This window comes from Taurulus bubalis, assembly GCF_910589615.1.
Source record: "Taurulus bubalis genome assembly, chromosome: 4".
NCBI lineage: Eukaryota > Metazoa > Chordata > Actinopteri > Perciformes > Cottidae > Taurulus > Taurulus bubalis.
In genome coordinates this window covers 5,101,507-5,118,666 of record NC_136592.1, presented here as the reverse complement: position 1 = coordinate 5,118,666, position 17,160 = coordinate 5,101,507, and the positions used below count along the sequence as shown (strand labels likewise).

General features: G+C 44.7%; 1 protein-coding gene across 1 annotated transcript in view; it reads right to left on the bottom strand.

Annotated features, from left to right (window-relative positions):
* Positions 1–2,249: 2,249 nt before the first annotated feature.
* The window catches only part of thsd4 (thrombospondin type 1 domain containing 4), a gene marked incomplete at both ends in the record, with an annotated part of 34,341 nt that continues 19,430 nt past the window's right edge, over positions 2,250–17,160 (bottom strand). The window contains 11 exons of the mRNA XM_079216716.1: positions 2,250–2,392; positions 2,541–2,685; positions 3,174–3,350; positions 3,444–3,617; positions 3,998–4,171; positions 4,900–5,104; positions 5,727–5,856; positions 8,187–8,372; positions 8,500–8,596; positions 8,751–8,926; positions 10,782–10,986. Coding sequence (XP_079072842.1) covers positions 2,250–2,392; positions 2,541–2,685; positions 3,174–3,350; positions 3,444–3,617; positions 3,998–4,171; positions 4,900–5,104; positions 5,727–5,856; positions 8,187–8,372; positions 8,500–8,596; positions 8,751–8,926; positions 10,782–10,986 — 1,812 coding nt within the window. The remainder of the gene's footprint in view (positions 2,393–2,540; positions 2,686–3,173; positions 3,351–3,443; positions 3,618–3,997; positions 4,172–4,899; positions 5,105–5,726; positions 5,857–8,186; positions 8,373–8,499; positions 8,597–8,750; positions 8,927–10,781; positions 10,987–17,160) is intronic.

Below are 17,160 nucleotides of genomic sequence, written 5' to 3'. Positions count from 1 at the left end.
CACCAATACATACCAAGCAAGTATCGTTTCATCCATAAATAAGTGATATTTCAGTTTTTTTTGGCTGGAAAAAAATGCAATGTGGTTGGTATCTTGCTGAGGCTTTGTCTGACAGTGGTTTTGGCACAATTGGCGGATTCTGTGGGTCGTACGCTTTCCAGAAAGGTGCACCAATCAATATTTTCATAACTTGGGGAGCTATCTCGGGTCACTTTCGAGTCCTTTGAGTCATATTTATGGTTTATGTTAATATTTATGGTTAAAATTGAAGTTGAATTGTGCTATAAACATGTCAAATGGACTTAAATGCTCTTGTAAGGCCAGGCTCTGCAGTTGTTTTTGCTTTGTCACATCAGTGGCTTTGATTCATGGGAATACAGGACTTTGAGAGCGAGGAAGACCTCCTGATGAAGAATTCTGCCCTCAGTTTTAGGGGCACCTGGGCTCAACTTAGGAATCACACGGGAGAAATATGCTTATAATTAGTCATTTTGTTTATTAAAAAAGATCTCAAGAACACTTCCTGTTAAATTCAATGGTTAACACTAGAAATGTAAATAAAAAAGGCTATTACAGTTTCATTGGTGGCAAACAGGGCATATATGTTGAATACTGAAGAAATCTGGTCATTCATTTACACGCTTGATTGGTTTTGGGCAAATAATGAATCATGCATTGTGCTGGCACACCAGTTTTTGTTTTTTTTACCCTTAGGGATCGAATAATTTTCATACTTGCGTCATCTTGAGCTTAAACATTGATAGATATACAGTACTTATGAATCAGAGTTAAGTTTATAGTGCATGGGGGGGAAATGATAGCATAAAAAATAAAAACACTTGAAAAGGTACTGTGTGCAGGTTTATGGAGCTGAAAAAAGGGGCAATAGTTAATAAATAATCGATTTACTTTTAATGTAAACATCATATATGCCATACCAGATCAATAATTGTACTATATATTTATGTACCGTAGAAGTCGGGTTACAAGTTGCTACTACCTTCGATCAGTGTCCCCGTTAGCGCCCCGCTGTAGCCAGCTAGCGCTCCACTAGTTTCCCGTTAACTTCCGCTAGCTTCCCTGCTAACTCCCTGACAATCACAGAAGGTAGCGGGACCAGCCCCGGCTCGACACCTGACTTGGGCAGAGGGGCAGTAGCAGCAGCAGCGACCAGTAGCAGCAGCGCTAGCTCTGCTCCTAGCTTTCTACAGTGGGGAAACTGACCGGAGGTAGGAGCGGCTTGTAACCCGACTTTTATGGTACACATTTTCTTTCGCCTCCTAGGGTCCATCTGCTTCTACCATCCAGCAGGCTGTGGAATGCCTACATCTAGTTCAAAGGCTGTGATTGGTGGAGAAGCCGCAAAGGTTTTATTCCCACAGCCACTAAAATAAATAAAGAGGGCCTTTTTTTCGTCAGTTGCTGGAAAGGACTGTCTGAAAACCCCTTAAAAAAGAAAACAACTTTTATCATTCATTCTGTCATACATACATATATACATACATAATACACATGCTGCATTTACATATCTGACTTTGCAGGAAGGGGGAGTGGTTTGTTTAGGCAATCAGAAAAACCTCATCTGTGCCACAAAGAATACAAGTTCTTGTGGATCCTTGCTGCATAAAAAAACAGCATCAGCACCTAGGAGGTTTTTTATGAGCAGTCTTTGTTTCTTAGAAAAAAAGTGTGAATTAGTCACCGTCTTCAGTTTGATGAGGTTACATATCTTTGGTCAACAAAGTGGGTGTTAAATAGTTGATTATAGGTGAGACTGCATCGACTTCATATGACATCATGCCACAAATCTGACCATTGAAGTGTAAAGAACCATATTAGAAGATATACTTTCTATTTATAGTCCGCCTGAAACTGTTTCCAGGTTCCCTCCTCTTCATATCAGGTAATCTGCAATAGCCAATACAGCTGCAAGCTGCTCTGCCTTGAAACATAAACGGATGGATTCTTTATATTAAACTCTGTGGTTAAAATCCAGTTTTCTTTGCAGGCTCCTCGGCTTGCTACTGATCTCTCTCACCCCTCCAGGGCTCTGTTCATCCACTGAGTGGATTCCTGTCCTCCACTACTCTTCGGTATTCCTTTTTCCCAACAGCTGCCTCCGAATGCACCAACAGAAATGTTCCTTCTTCAGTTTCCGCCCTAGGCAGTCAAATAATTTGTCCATTTAAGCCCAGGTCCAGCTGGTCCTCTCCCCTGGCTGGGAATTGAGTCCGGCCCAACAGAGGGTGCTATCTGCGGCCACGCTGAACGGACTGTCTGTGGGACACTCGGGAGCACGACGCACAGCACGTCGTCTTGTAGTAGTCGTACACGCAAAGGCGGGCCTGGACCACCACGTTGCAGTTAAAGTACTTGTCTCCGCAGTTCTCATCTGAAAGAAAAAGAAGGGGTTGATCTTTTATCAAGAACACATTACCCGTATTTAACCAAGAGAGCTGAGTCTGCTCAACGTGCAACTTCCTGTTCAAGCGTGCCGAGATGGCACAGAACGTTGCATCACACGTTAGGAGACGACTGACCTATGCTCGGTATGCATCGCTCTGGGTTGCAGTCCTCCCTCCCCGCCGGTCTCAGCTGCTCATCGCAGCCCTCGCTGGACAGCGTGTCGTCGGACAGGCAGCGCACCTCCCGCACGCGGAAACCTCCCTCGCATGTCTTTGAACACTGGAAGGACGGAGGTCGGTAGCGTCAGTCAAGTCCCGGGTTAATGCAACTCCGCCTTAAAAGGCGGCCTACTGCTGACGCTGCTGCTACATTCCTAATGTCGCGATCTGAATCTCGAAGCCTATTTTCTTCACAAGCAAATGAAGGATATTTTTTTTGAAATCTTTAGATAGGAAAGAAAGAAGCATCATTCACCAGAGAGTGATCGAGATGGAAATAACACAAAACAAAGAAGGCCTCCTCAAGGAGACGCTGAGAATAAGCGTACTAGTTTTTGCTGGATCCTTTTCTGACAGATGAAACGCTCACTGTATAAATGAGCTGAGCTGTTATCGACTCACTTTCCATGTCTGTAAGCTCTATGTATACTACAATGCAACCAAACAGGATTTTACCTGAGTTCTCCAATAGGAGCTATATGCGGATAGATGCCTTGCCTGAGGGCATCTAAACAGCCAAAGGGCAGAAGGGAATCATCTCATACTCACAGCACTCCATTCAGTGTGGTACCACTTTGCTCCGCAGGCCTTGAGGTTGCAGCTCTGCTGGCCGAGGGGCCGATCCAGGGAGGAGCACTCGTACGGCGGCATGACGGCGAATCCTTCGTCCGACTTCAGACACACCACCGCCCTCTGCTGGCTGCCAGCGCCGCACTCGGCAGAGCACTGGGTCACACACAGCAATAGCACAGTGCAAAAAAAGTAAATCACAGTAAAAAATCGCTCCACACTACTTCAGCCTCGGCCCCCCCTTCATACCTGACTCCAGGGCCCGGTGAACCACTCGATGCGGTTCTCACAGAGGCCGTTGTTGCAGACCTGAGCGTCCGCAGGCCGCTCGCTGCCGCACCCCTCCAGGGGAAGGCTGCTGATGTGGTTGGTCAGGCAGAGGACCCCCCGCGCTCGCACACCCATCCCACAGTCGGCTGAGCACTGTGGAACGAACACTCGTTGTCAATGACCATGAGCACCCAGACCCTGACCCTCATTGAGATTTAAATAAAGGTTGAATTGAAAAAAACTGACTGAATGAATGATTGGCAGGAAAAGAATTGTGTGGATCGATCCAAACCACTTTAATTGTTTCCCATTTACAGAGCCAGGCCTGTGTAAGAACACCTGATTTTGATATTTGCTAACCAAGATATTTATAACAAGTATCTAGGAGAAGAATCTCAGACTACACCTTTGAAAGATCAATACATTATCTGGATTTCAAAACAGCCGCTGGACGCAGGAAGACGTACAATAAAAAATAAATAATAATAAATGAATGAAAGTCACGATGTCTCCCCTCGAGTCGTAACTCCTACCGTATTGCTCCACTCGGTGTAGAACCAGCTCTTGGCACAGGATCCCATGTCACAGTTCTCCACATCGATGGGCCGCAGATTCATGTTGCACTCCTCGTCAGGAACAAAGTCGCCCACGTTGCTGACGCAGCGGACCTCTCGCGACCTCTGACCCAGCCCACACGGCACCGAACACTATGGAGACACAGCGGTTACACTGGACTGTGGAGGTAAAGTGCTACTGGAGAGGCTGGAATAGCTCCGTTTAGTGCTCCAATGAATCTCTCTGTTTTGGAGAACTGCTGTATATCTTCTGTATGCTCTGTTAACTGACTTCACTAACTTTACAGGAGTCATTTTGTATTTTGGGAGATACACGTATGAGCTGTGAGAGTGACAGTAAAGCCAGAAGCGCTCCTTAAAGCTGAGGGAAGCTGAAGATTCTGTCGGTTCATCCCTATGAGAAACCACATTGTTTTAACATGAACATTTCCTACATTGTTATCATGAAAATACAAATATTAAACTGCTTCAATCTGTACAAACGCCAAAGTGTAGTAATGACAAGTTGTGGTGTTAATAGGATTAGAAGTCAGTCTACCTGGTAATGTGTATGCTATTTAGTGTCAAAAAAACTACTAAACTGTATGTCATTAAATGATGTTGCACACTAACTGTAGAGACAAGTCAAACAGGTACAATTCAAGCTTCAAGTTATTAATTGTCAAGTGCAAAATCGTAGATCTCAAGCTCTCAAAAGTACCAGAAATGAGAATCTAAGACATGAAATAGTGCAGAAGTTAAACAAACATATCGAATAAAATGTATTTGTGGTAGACAGTAATTGCAGAAATGAACAAACGTAAACCGGGATGCAGTCACTGTGTCCGCGTGGGTTTGGTACACAACAGGTAGTAACTCACAGCGGTCCACTCGGAGCGTATCTGCCACTCGCTGCAGATCTTCATCTGGCAGGTACTGCCGGTTTCGGGCCGCTCCAAGTGTCGGCAGCGGCTCGTGTGCACGTTGAGGGTGCGGTTGGCGTAAATCTGGCGACACAGGACCTGCCGGTGCTGCACGCCCAGGCCGCAGGTCTTACTGCATTCTGACCACTCTCCAATGTCCCAGCTGCCCAGGGGGAGATCACACAAGCTCGGTGTTAGGAGGATATCCTTAACGGTGTACATTGCGTACGCGCATGTATGTCCATTCTATAAATGCTGTTTGTATTAAGATTTGTTCACATGCTTTGACCACCTATGTGGACGAGGCTGTAAAATGTTCCGTCTGCAAATCCCTATGTCAATCCCTATGTTACCAGGGTCCTATGTTTTGGATTTAAACTAACAGTGTAAAAGATTAGTCGGGGCAGTTTGCAGTGCAAAAGAATGGAGGCATAGTTGTCGCAGCTTGAATGGTTAAAACCCATTCAGCCACTGTGGAGATGAAAAATGTCTAAAGTCAATTAACTATCTGGCTTAGGTTTCGAGGAAGAATACAATCAGCAGGCATTTAGCTGAAAGAGATTTCAACATATTCACCCAGGGGAAATGATGTTGAACATTTGACCTTGGGCAAAGACTGCAGAATCCTTTGTACGGTCTCTTAATGTGTCGATAGGATAACACAAAATATTGGGCTGGAGACCCTTGTAGCACAGAACCCTGGGAACATAGACAAGTTCCCTTTTCTTTTGAGGAGTGTTCAGCAGTGTGCACAAGTGTGATAACAGACGCGTGTGGCCTCTCACAAGGCTGGGCAGGGCTGCAGGTTGCAGGCCTCCTCCTGGGAAGTGGGTCTGCTGCTGCTGTCACACAAAGCATCCGCCACCTGGCCGTGGTTCAGCCGGGAGACGCAGTGAAAGATGGTGTGTCTGAATCCTAAAAAGCACACAAAGCTGATCTTTCATTCACGCACTGAATATATATATATATATATATATATATATATATATATATATATATATATATATATATATATGTATATATATTTAAAGTCAAGGAGTTATTGATTCTTTAGAGATCACGGACAATAGGGGCTGGTATTCATATGCAATCACGTGATATGTTGCAGCAAAGTGCTGTCCTATCTGTGTGTGTGTGTTCTACACATTGTTACCTGGAGACAAAAAGGTCAGAAGAACAGCTACAATTAAACACACAAACTGTTTGACCAGGGTAGGAAATTTACATATTTTTAGGGGCAATTTTTGACTGAAAATTTCCAACTGAAATCCAGGGGCATTTAAATAAAAAATTGGGGGCACTTTAAGTAAACTTGTGAAATAACATTTAACCTTTGTTCAAAATAATAAATATAATTATTTAGACATAGCAATCATCAAATGGCAATAATAAGACTATTAGGCAGTAGTCTACAGATTCAAAGTGTTTTCTTAGATTTTTTGAACAAAAAAACAAACAGAAAACATCAGACAATCATATTCAATGTTATTCTTATTTCTTTGTGGTAATTTATTGTTATTACATTTTTTTAAACAACTAAAAAACTATACCATCCTCCTCACCCGCCTATCTGACTACCTTAGCCTCACCGGTTCAGCTCTCTCCTGGTTTCAGTCCTACCTCACAAACAGAAAACAGTTTGTCACCATCAGAGACTCCAGTTCCACCCCGGCCCTATTCAACCATGGCGTACCTCAAGGCTCTGTGCTGGGACCCCTCCTCTTCACCATCTACATGCTTCCCCTTGGTCAGATCATCCGCCACCATGGTCTCAGCTTTCATTCTTATGCTGACGATACACAACTATATCTCAGCACCAAACCATCCACCCAGCAACCCCCACAGTCACTTGTAAACTGCCTACATGCAATAAAAATCTGGATGTCATCAAACTTCCTAAAACTCAACAGCAACAAAACTGAGCTCATGGTTGTGGCTCCCAAGGCCCTGCTCCGAAAGGTTGGAGATCTCCACCTGGACGTTGACGGCTGTTCCTTCACCCCATCCTTGGAAGTCCGCAACCTGGGTGTCATCCTGGACCCAACACTATCATTCCAATCTCATATCAGGTCCATCACCAAATCCGCCTTCTTCCACCTCAAAAACATCTCACGTCTCCGGCAATCACTCTCTGACTCTGTGGCAGAAACCCTTATCCACGCTTTCGTCACCTCCCGTTTGGACTACTGCAATGGAGTTCTGTCTGGGGTTCCCAGCAAAGCCCTGGACAGGCTCCAGTATGTACAAAACTCGGCTGCCAGGGTTCTCACCCGCACCAAGCCCTGGCAGCACATCACCCCCACCCTCATCCACCTCCACTGGCTTCCGGTCAAGTCCCGCATCACCTACAAGATCCTCCTCCTCACCTACAAATCCCTCAATGCCCTTGCTCCTCAGTATCTATCTAACCTCCTCCACCCTTACACACAGTCCCGGAACCTTCGATCCTCAGGCACGGGTCAGCTCTCCATCCCTCACACAAAAATGCAAACTTTTGGGGACAGAGCCTTCAGTGTGACAGCCCCCACACTTTGGAACTCTCTCCCCATAGAGCTCCGCAACACACCATCTCTGGACACCTTCAAAAAACTCCTCAAAACTCACCTCTTCACCAAAGCCTATGTCCTCTAGCTACTGTTGCATTTGTTATGTTTATTTATGTCTTTGTTGAGCGTCCTTGGGTTTCATGAAAGGCGCTATATAAATCCTAGCTATTATTATTATTATTATTATTATTATTATATTTATTGATTTTTTTTGTTACCTTAATCACGTTGTACCTACTAGGGGTGGGAATCACCAGAGGTCCCACGATTCGATTTTATCACAATACTTGGGTCCCGATTTGATACTATCACGATACTGCGATACTATCACGATACTGTGATATTATCACGATACTGCAATACTATCACAATACTGCGATACTATCACAATACTGCGATATTATCACGATACTGCGATACTATCACAATACTGCAATATTATCACGATACTTCGGTACTATCACGATACTGCGATACTATCGCGATACTGCGATATTATCACGATACTTCGATACTATCACGCTACTGCGTTACTATCACGATACTGCGATATCATCACGATACTGCGATACTATCACGATACTATCACGATACTGCAATACTATCACGATACTGCGATACTATTGAGTATTGCGATTTATTCCCTTTTTTCCACCGCAGTTTTGCTCTTTGCCCTTTCCGACGCTGAGTTTGACTGACCTTTACCACAGGAGGCGCTACACTCCGTGGCGCCGGCCAGTTTCCAGTCGTACTCTCTCTCGCGTCTGGGTGGCTGTGCGGCGGGAAGCGGGTTGTCGGGGAGGCGAGCCGGTTCCCGCCCGCCACCGGCTGGACTGAAGCGTTCCTGTTGAGGGTCGTAACCTCCCTGTCCATTCACAGCGTTCCCTTAGACATAGACGCATAAGTTATGACCCGCTGGGAAACACAACGATACATTAGAGGCATGTGGTGAACGGACAGGTAAATCTATATGAGGAGGAATTGATGAACAAACAGAGTGTGTCTCATCTACCTTCTGGTCTGTGGCTTGGTTGCTGAGGGACGACTGGTCTCTCAGAGGGGAGGATGTACTCGTAGTGAACACCGGGGTTCGGCTGCTGGAAGATCATCTGAGGCAGAGTAGATGAGATTCAGTAACAATCGTACACTAATGCTCTGCGAGATGAACACGCAATGACAAGCCCTTGGTTTCTCAGTATGAATAAAAGAGAAGGAGAATCACTGCTGTCGGCATCTGGAGGTCGGGGTTGATTTGTTACTCACATAAACGTCCAGGATCTCGTTGGTGGGCCCTTCAGCGAGGAAGGACTCCCCAGCCGTGCTTCTGATTTCATTGGGCCGGCGGTAGGTGAACATGGTCCCTCCTCCCTCATACTTCCCGGGTCTGTCAATAGCCCAGTTTCCATTGATGATGGATCGCCCCGATCGGCTTCGGAGAGCTGGAGGAGACGGAAATGAACGACCGCACAATCACCACTGACGGCCGTGAGCTCGAACGAAAAGGAAAATACTGCCACAACCACTTCCACATAATTATTGTTCAATGTAAAACCATTTAGGCCTAATGAGAACTGCCTAAACACTTTCTCCACCCAAAACACAGTCATTATAGCTAACGGAATAAATGCTCTCACGTGCACTTTCAAGGAAATGTCTGCTATAAACGTGACAAAAATCTTTCATGCAAATCCTGTAACAAAATCTCCCGAAATGTTTTCCACTGATTTCGTGGATAAAGTAGAAAGAGGCCGTTAGAAAAGCATTCGAGGTGTAACATTAGACAGGCTTGCAAAAGAGTGTTTGGACAACGAAAAGCACACGAGATGCTCAGCGTCGAACAGAGGCCCATTGAGGGGAAACGGGGAAGTGGTGAGGGTGAGGGTGGCTCCTGCTAGATTCCTGCCCTTGTCTCGGATTCTTGTTTGCATTTTAAAACCTACGTATCCATTTCTGGGAAAACTCATCGCTGGCTGGAATTTATATAATTTATTTATATATATATATATATATATATATATATATATATATATATATATATATATATATATATATATATATATATATATAGGTATACATATGCACACACCAGGGTTCTTACGGTCTTATGGAAAACCTGGTAAAGTCATGGAATTTTAAAATGGTTATTGCCAGGCCTGGAAAAGTCATGGAAATGTGTTATATTCATGTGTTCATGACGTTCATTTACGCTGAGTTTGAAATAATTAATATGCTTTTAAAAGAAAGACACTCAAAATATAAGCAGGCATACATACAGGCATCTATATAAATGTTTATTCTTTTAATCAAACTATTGTCTCTCATTCATTTGAGTCATTTAATGTTTACTGTATGCTTTGTATTCTCATTGTTAGTTTAAATACTACATTTACTCACTTTTTACTGTTTACACAGAGATTTCACAAAATGTTTGGTCATGGAAATTTGGTTTAAAGTCATAGAAAAAGTCATGGAAATCCATTGGTCAGAGTGTGTATGAACCCTGACACACACCCATATGTATGTGAAAGTGTGTATGTGTGTGTGGCTGCATATAACTCTGTGTACTTGTGTATATTCACTGGCAGCTCAAAATAAAGAAAGCAGAAAGTAGTTTGGCATCCAAGTAGTTTGGAATCTGTCCCTTTTTTTCTTTTTACAGTGGTGAAATTCCTCACCTTAATTAAAAAGGATGGTGCGGCTTAAGGGGTAAGAGCCTCTAATGAAAGCGTGTTTATGCACTTTCCTCGAGGGAAGGAAAGGCCGTGGAGGAGGGAGGAGGGAGGAGGGAGGAGAGATCGGGGCTGGTCCCCTCTTCCTCCAAAACCTCCTGCTGAGTTGGGGCATGGCTCTCGTTAAACAATGTCGGACATTCCAACGGTCACTTCTGAAAATAACCCACCAGTCGCTCCTCCATGAAGACGGCAATTATCTGCGTAGTGTGTTTCACTTGGAGGGCCCAATGAAAGGCGGTGTAATGCAAGGCTGCATGCTGGAGAGGTCGTGACCCCGCCGCCCCGGTTGATTTGCCTTTTAAATCAGACAAATCCAATTGTACAAGGTACCGTTGCTGCTGCCTGCACTGCCAAATGTATCATTTCATTATTTCTACCCTGAACTTTCTTTTCCAATAGTGTCAGTAGGAGATACTGAGATTCTCAATCCAAGCGTTTTTTGTTCTATCTGTGGTTGACTGCAGTAACATTGGTGTAAAACCGAAGCAAGAAGACAGAGGACCACTGCTACAAACATGTCTGCCAACACTGTGATGAGTGTTTTCTGGGGTGTTTTTCCCACCTAGGTAGTTCCTGCTCTTCACCATTTCTGTGACGTTGATCTTGGTGGCTCCCTCTGGGATCTCTACGATCTTGTGGTAGCCGACCTTGGTCAGACTGTGTTTGAACGCTCCGGAGATCATCCTGCAGGTCGCGTTGTTGCCTCCACACACGCCGCACTTGTCCGTCACCTTTCCTGAGCCGAGGTAGTCGTCGCAGCCCGGACTCTGTGAGACGGAGGAGGAGAGGGAGTTTAAAATGATGAAGTGTCGAGTGACAGTGAACAGCTGAGGTATCAAACTTGAGCACGAGAAGTGTTCAATGAAAAAAGCTATTTAAGCTGAACGGAATGTGTGCACAATACATGAGCTATTCTTGGGTATCGACAAAGAGCTAATTAGGCATGAATGATTATATTTACAAAGCTACGCCAAGTTGCATCTGCAAAATGAAAAAAGAAAACACCAATAACTAATTAGGAGTGATCTTATTACTTTCCAGAAGGCATCATTTTGGCGTGACAGAATTGCCTTCCTAAACCGCCGGGCTGCGAGTTATTCTGTGTCACATTGGTGTAAATATATTACAGGAAACCTGGGGCACAGTAAAAATAGAACGGTTTACATCAGCAGTCCATAAAGTCCCTCAAACCAGCAGTTAAAGCAACTCGCTGTGCAAACAGGTGCTGGAGCGGCCAAAACTGGTCCCAGTGAAATATACGGCACAGAGGTTAGTCCCGGAAAGATCTCAGTCGGCTAAAGGAAACCAACAAAGTGGGCATGGTGGAGCGGGGGCGTAATCATACAAAATGCTTCCTGGGATTGGAGAGCAGCCGACCTCCGGGCCGTCCTGTCAGTTTGCGGCTCTCGCATGGTTCCCTGATTGAAGATGACATATTCCTCCTGCTCCGTCCTGCCATGCGAGCTTCTCCTACAGCTGTGAATGTCTGGTCCTAACATTGGTCACAGAAAACTTCCTTGAGGGCTGCTGAGCTTTACACAGTCAGCAGGTACCTCAGGTTAGTAAGAAAGTGTGGCCATCTCGATGGAAAGACGGATAGAAGGAACAGACAGAGCGCAGGGAGGTGGAGAAAAGGTAAAGTGAAGGGATGGAAAGCAGGATGGAGGGAGGTGGAGCAGGAGAGGTGGAGGTGGAGTGGACTCAAGAGGAGGGTCTGGCACTTCCCTTACCCGTAGCAGCCTAAACCCCACCTTGGCCAAAGCAAACACGAGATGCCTCCTTCCACACAGGAAATGAGTGATGAGAGAAAGAACAGCAAACTAAGAGAGCTGGCGGGGGGGAGACATAAAACTGCCAAACGCTTCTGTGGTCAGTGTGGAGTTATGGTTCAGTGCATGGGGTTGAATAAAGCCGGGATAAAAAAATAAATCCCTAAACATAATACCATAACATTCGGAGAGGAACTGCTGCGCTTCATGATCTCACTTTACAGACCAGTGAATTTAAAGCAACTCAGAGAGATAAAGGAATACACAATGCATGGTAGAAAAAATACAACGCATACATCTTAGGACATTTTCACTACAATAAGTCCACCATGGAAAACAAATAAAAATGCAATAAAGGAGGACTGTTAGTGACATGGTCACCAATAAATATCTCCCCCGCGTCTCCCTTTCCACCAGAAATCCCCTTTGGACTAAAAGGACGCAATAACAGCAGCGAGGCAGCCTTTGCCTGACAGAATGGAAGAAGAATAAAGTATTCTCATAAAACGGATGCAGACACGGTGAGGGGTTATCTGTGGCCATGGGATGTCTAAACCAAAACACATGGATGCAGGAGTGGAGACTAAGCGGTGACATTTATTGACCCCAAATCTGAACTGGCGATGCAACATCGGGTGACCGTGGGTTTGAAAACACACAGGTTGTGTTTTTCACTTCTCCTTACATGGGAAGAAGGGCCAAGAGGTTTGGGAGTAAAGGGACAGCTTTGAGATTTAGTTGCACCATTAAAACCACTAAACCTCAAATTTGTCTGGAGCCACAAAAGCTATTTGATATCACAGCTTATATAAATATATAGTCATATTATATATACAAAAACTATAGTTTGTTGTATTTATGGAATAATAGAACAAGAATAAAGACAATTTCATGGTGTAGACTAGAGTTATCGTCCTGTAACACAAGGTAGCAGGTTCGATACCGGTCCTCACAGTTAGCATGTTGAAGTTTCCTTTAGCGAGACACAGGTGCTCCCCGGGCGCTTCACAGCAGCCCACTGCACCTAGAATGCTAAGGATGGGTTAAATGCAATAACTTATTATTTAAATAAAATGACTCTGAAATAAATAGGCCATGACAACACTACTATGTTTCCATTTTAAAACGCATATCTTTTTGCTACGTTTATGCTGGGCGTCCTCACTATGTCAGAGTTTTAGACTGAAACGGAGGAGTTTGGAGGACGGATACGTTTTTACTAGCAGACTACTATACTGCTCATGAGCTGCCACAGAACCAGCAGCAGGAGTTTGGAGACGTGATCCACTTCCTGAAAGTAGATCTACTTTGCTCAGTTTGCTGCAGCAGTTGAGGAATCGCTCTTCTTCGCTCTTCTTCGCTCTTCTTCGCTCTTCTTCGCTCTTCTGCAGCTTGATACCTTTCATCAGATGCTGTGTGTTTGTTCTGGAAGTGTCTTCCAACATTAAATGTGTCATTGTTTGATAATTTCTCGCCACATATTAAGCATACAGGTCAGACAGCATCGTTGGCAGTGAAAGCAAATTAATACGTCCACGCAGAATTAAACTCTCTATTTTTCTGCATATTCTTATGATCAGATTATAATCTGCATATAAACCAGAACAACATAAAGGGAATTCTCCTTCCCATCTTTCCTTGACCCCGTGACGTTTTCCACAGAGGTCAAAGAAAAGTGGTTCGGGTCAGACGTTAGGTTAAGTGTTTAACTGTCAAGACGCGAACATCTTAATCCGTCCCTTCAATAATCCCCTGGTATTGTCACATGTGCCCCTCCGGGCTGACTCTGACAAGCGTGACCTGGGCCGTGAACCCATCAGAACGAGGCGTCGCCGGTGTCGGGACAAATGAACCCAGCGGCGGCCCGGAGACGCAAAAATGAAATCTTATGCTGGTTGATGCCGCTTTGGAGTCCCGGTCTGGTTACGTCACCTTCTCTCCGTGGGTGGCTCGTGCCATCTGGAGAGACAAATCCCCATGTTTTCGGTGGAATTATGACAGTATTTTTATTTGTTTTTTACGTCTACCGAGGCCCACCTTCATCTGGAAGCGGTTACACTTGTCAGGACGGAGCGGAGTCGACTCCCAGTCAACTTGCGAACACTGAAAACAACAGAGTCTTAAAGTAAATCCTGATGGTATTATTCCGCAAGATGCATCCTGGGTTAAACTCATCATCCTGCAGAGTGTTTTTTTTCTCACACAGCCAAAGGCACATGTCGCAGGAGATTTCTTCTTCTCTCAGCAAACACAGGACGCTCAGAACTAGACACGGGCGTCGTGAGAGGCCCGTCTCAGTCCCTTTCTTGTGGAACGAGTTTTCCCTTCACATGCCTAGACATCAATGATGGCAGCACTTCCACTCACCTTGCGGCTTTAATGCTTCAGCTGATAAGATAATGATGATTGCAGCTTTAAATGGGGTAAACTGACAAGCACAATGGAAGCGCTTCTAACAATTTGAAGCAACTAGATCCTTATGTACGTATTACTGAGGTTCATATTGTAGCCTGGAAATAAACAATAATGTGCAGAGGCCCCTTGATCTGTCTTGATCTGAGCGTAATTGTAGAAATGATTCCCAGTTTGCTGGTTCATTTACATGTGTGCAGAGGCGTCTCTTCTCTGAAGAAAAGATTTAGAGGCAGCGAATAACTGTCTCAGACACTATCTGAGAGTCGGGGCAAATATCAGACATTTGTTTCATTCCTTAACATTAAACGTGCACAAAGTCAAAATATACAGTTGCACTACATCTCTTCCCCGGCAGCTCTGGCATAATGTCACTGCTGCCTTGTAATAGTTGGGCTTTTATCCAAGCAGGAGGCCTGGTTCGTTGCACCAAACGAGGAAAGCGAATCTGAAATAGATCGCGTATGTTTCTAATGATATCATGCTTAAATTAACAGCAGTGGCAGACGTAACAAGCGGACGTTTAACTCCTCACTGCTGGGGTGGATTCAGTTTAAGAGTGGTGGTAAAAAGGCTGTGCTACGTGCTGGATTGTTGAGCAAAAGAGTGCTTGTGTGTGTTTGTGATTAATTCTGTAGTTTACAGAACTTGCTGATTCTAAAAAGGTGAACATTGTCGCCCATCAGACAAATTAATCTCCGACTGACGGACACATCCAGTCAAGGCAGATGCTCTCGGCCGGACCACAGAGCAACACTACATCCACCTCATCAGCAGCATCCAAAAGTGGGCCACTGTTTTGGGCCATATACACAAATTATACGTAATAGAAGCTGTGAGCATTAACTAATGCGCAAGACTCAACGTCAGCTTTATCCTCCATCTCTGAATTGTATCTGACTGTCTAGGTAAAGAGTGCTGCAGTGATGAGTCCTAAAATCTGGAAATGGGTCTGCATTATTCTGGTTCCCTCGTCTCAAAATTAGTGGGTTGTTTTTAAATGGCTTTTTGGTTCGATGCTTGAAATGAAGTCTGTGGTTGACACCAGCTGAAGAGCTTTTACACGTTGCTAACGAGGGGCTAAATGAGACGACAAAACCTAATAACACCAACTGGTCCGCCTTCACATCCGCGTTGTGTAAACTCGTGCTCATGTGACCATTGTGTACTACCCTCACAGCCTGACGTTAGCAGTGAATGCTTGTATCAAAATCCTGCAGTATCGAGGCAGTTTGTCAACTCATAATGTTGTTTATCGGGGGTTTGACAGGATCCGCTCACCGCGGCCTCTGTGCCATGTCTAGAGCAACGTGCCAGACTCCTCTGTCCTCAGCAGAGGTTCCCACAGTGAGTTAGTACACTACTGTTGGTACCAGGGCCACACTAGACTTACAAGGATTTGAACACATCAACAAACAAAATGTAAGGAGTTTGTGTAAAGCATCCCCTGGACATTTCTCTTTATGGACAGTTTCAGTTCAAAATGACAATTCTTGCCCTGAACAACTCACATGGCAACATGTGGCTGGTCATAGTTCTGCAAAAAAGGCAAAAAAGGCAAAGAAAGTCTGAATCCACATGAATGCACGTTGTCTGAGGCGCAGAACCCACCAGAACCTTCTAAGTCTTTGTGGTTTCCTGCTCCGATTTCACTAGGATCAAAAACAATGCTGTGAGACCTGGACTGCTGCCTCCTTAAAAATACTAAAAAAAGGCCGTTACATGTACCACACCAGCAAGAAATTGAACAAATAAGCTCCATCTCATACGCACTTCCTGCCTGGCGAAGCTGGTGGGATACGATCACAGCCCCTCGTGGTAAACCTCTGGGAATAAATGCATGCTTTTGTCATCCTACTGTAAAGATGCATCCCAGGGTGGAGGCAGTGCAGTATTTTAAAACATATTTATGAGCGCGGGGCTAAAGGGCGCCGTTTGGCCAACACGTTGGGGATTTCTACAGCTCTTCGCGCGTAAGAAAGGATGTAATGCTCTTTGGCCAACGGCCAATGGAGCTATCATGACTTAGTCATCTGTGACACTCCAGCTCATCTGGAAATGCGATGTAGGCCCGACTTGGCTTCGAAGGATGAGAAAACAGAGGCAACATCGTCCCGACGACAAGGAATTTATAGTGGAAGTGACCTCAAGACACGATGCTGAGCCTGTGCATCGCATTACTGAGCTCGTATTGACATCTCATGGACCTACAAATCACTGAGGAATATGATTTAATAGGATTTGAAGGTTTACATTGGGATGAAATAAGATCACGGTGTGGTAGTACGCCCCCTCCCTTTCATATGAATTGCACGTTGTGGTTACCACGGCTACCGACATCTGCCTCCCACATGCTGGGATGCGGTGGATCTTCAACTGCTTTTAATGAGCGAGTGAAGACGACACCGCTTTGACTTCAAACAGCACTTCAAACGCGTCTGTGTCTGAGGAAGCCGCACTGTCATCAAGTTCACATGACATTCTCGCTAATGAACCGACTGAACCACTGAATAACCCTGATGTACTGTTACATCCTGGGTCAAATACACCCGATTAGTACAAAATATGGCCAAAAAAAAACACATTACATTTACATTACATTTCATTTCGCTGACGCTTTTATCCAAAGTGATTTACAATGAGTGCATTCAACCACGAGTACAAACTCAGAACAACAAGAATCAAGGAAGTACAATTTCTTCAATAAAGTTAAACCACAAAGTGCGATCAGTAAAAGACATTTCAGTGATACTAAAGTGC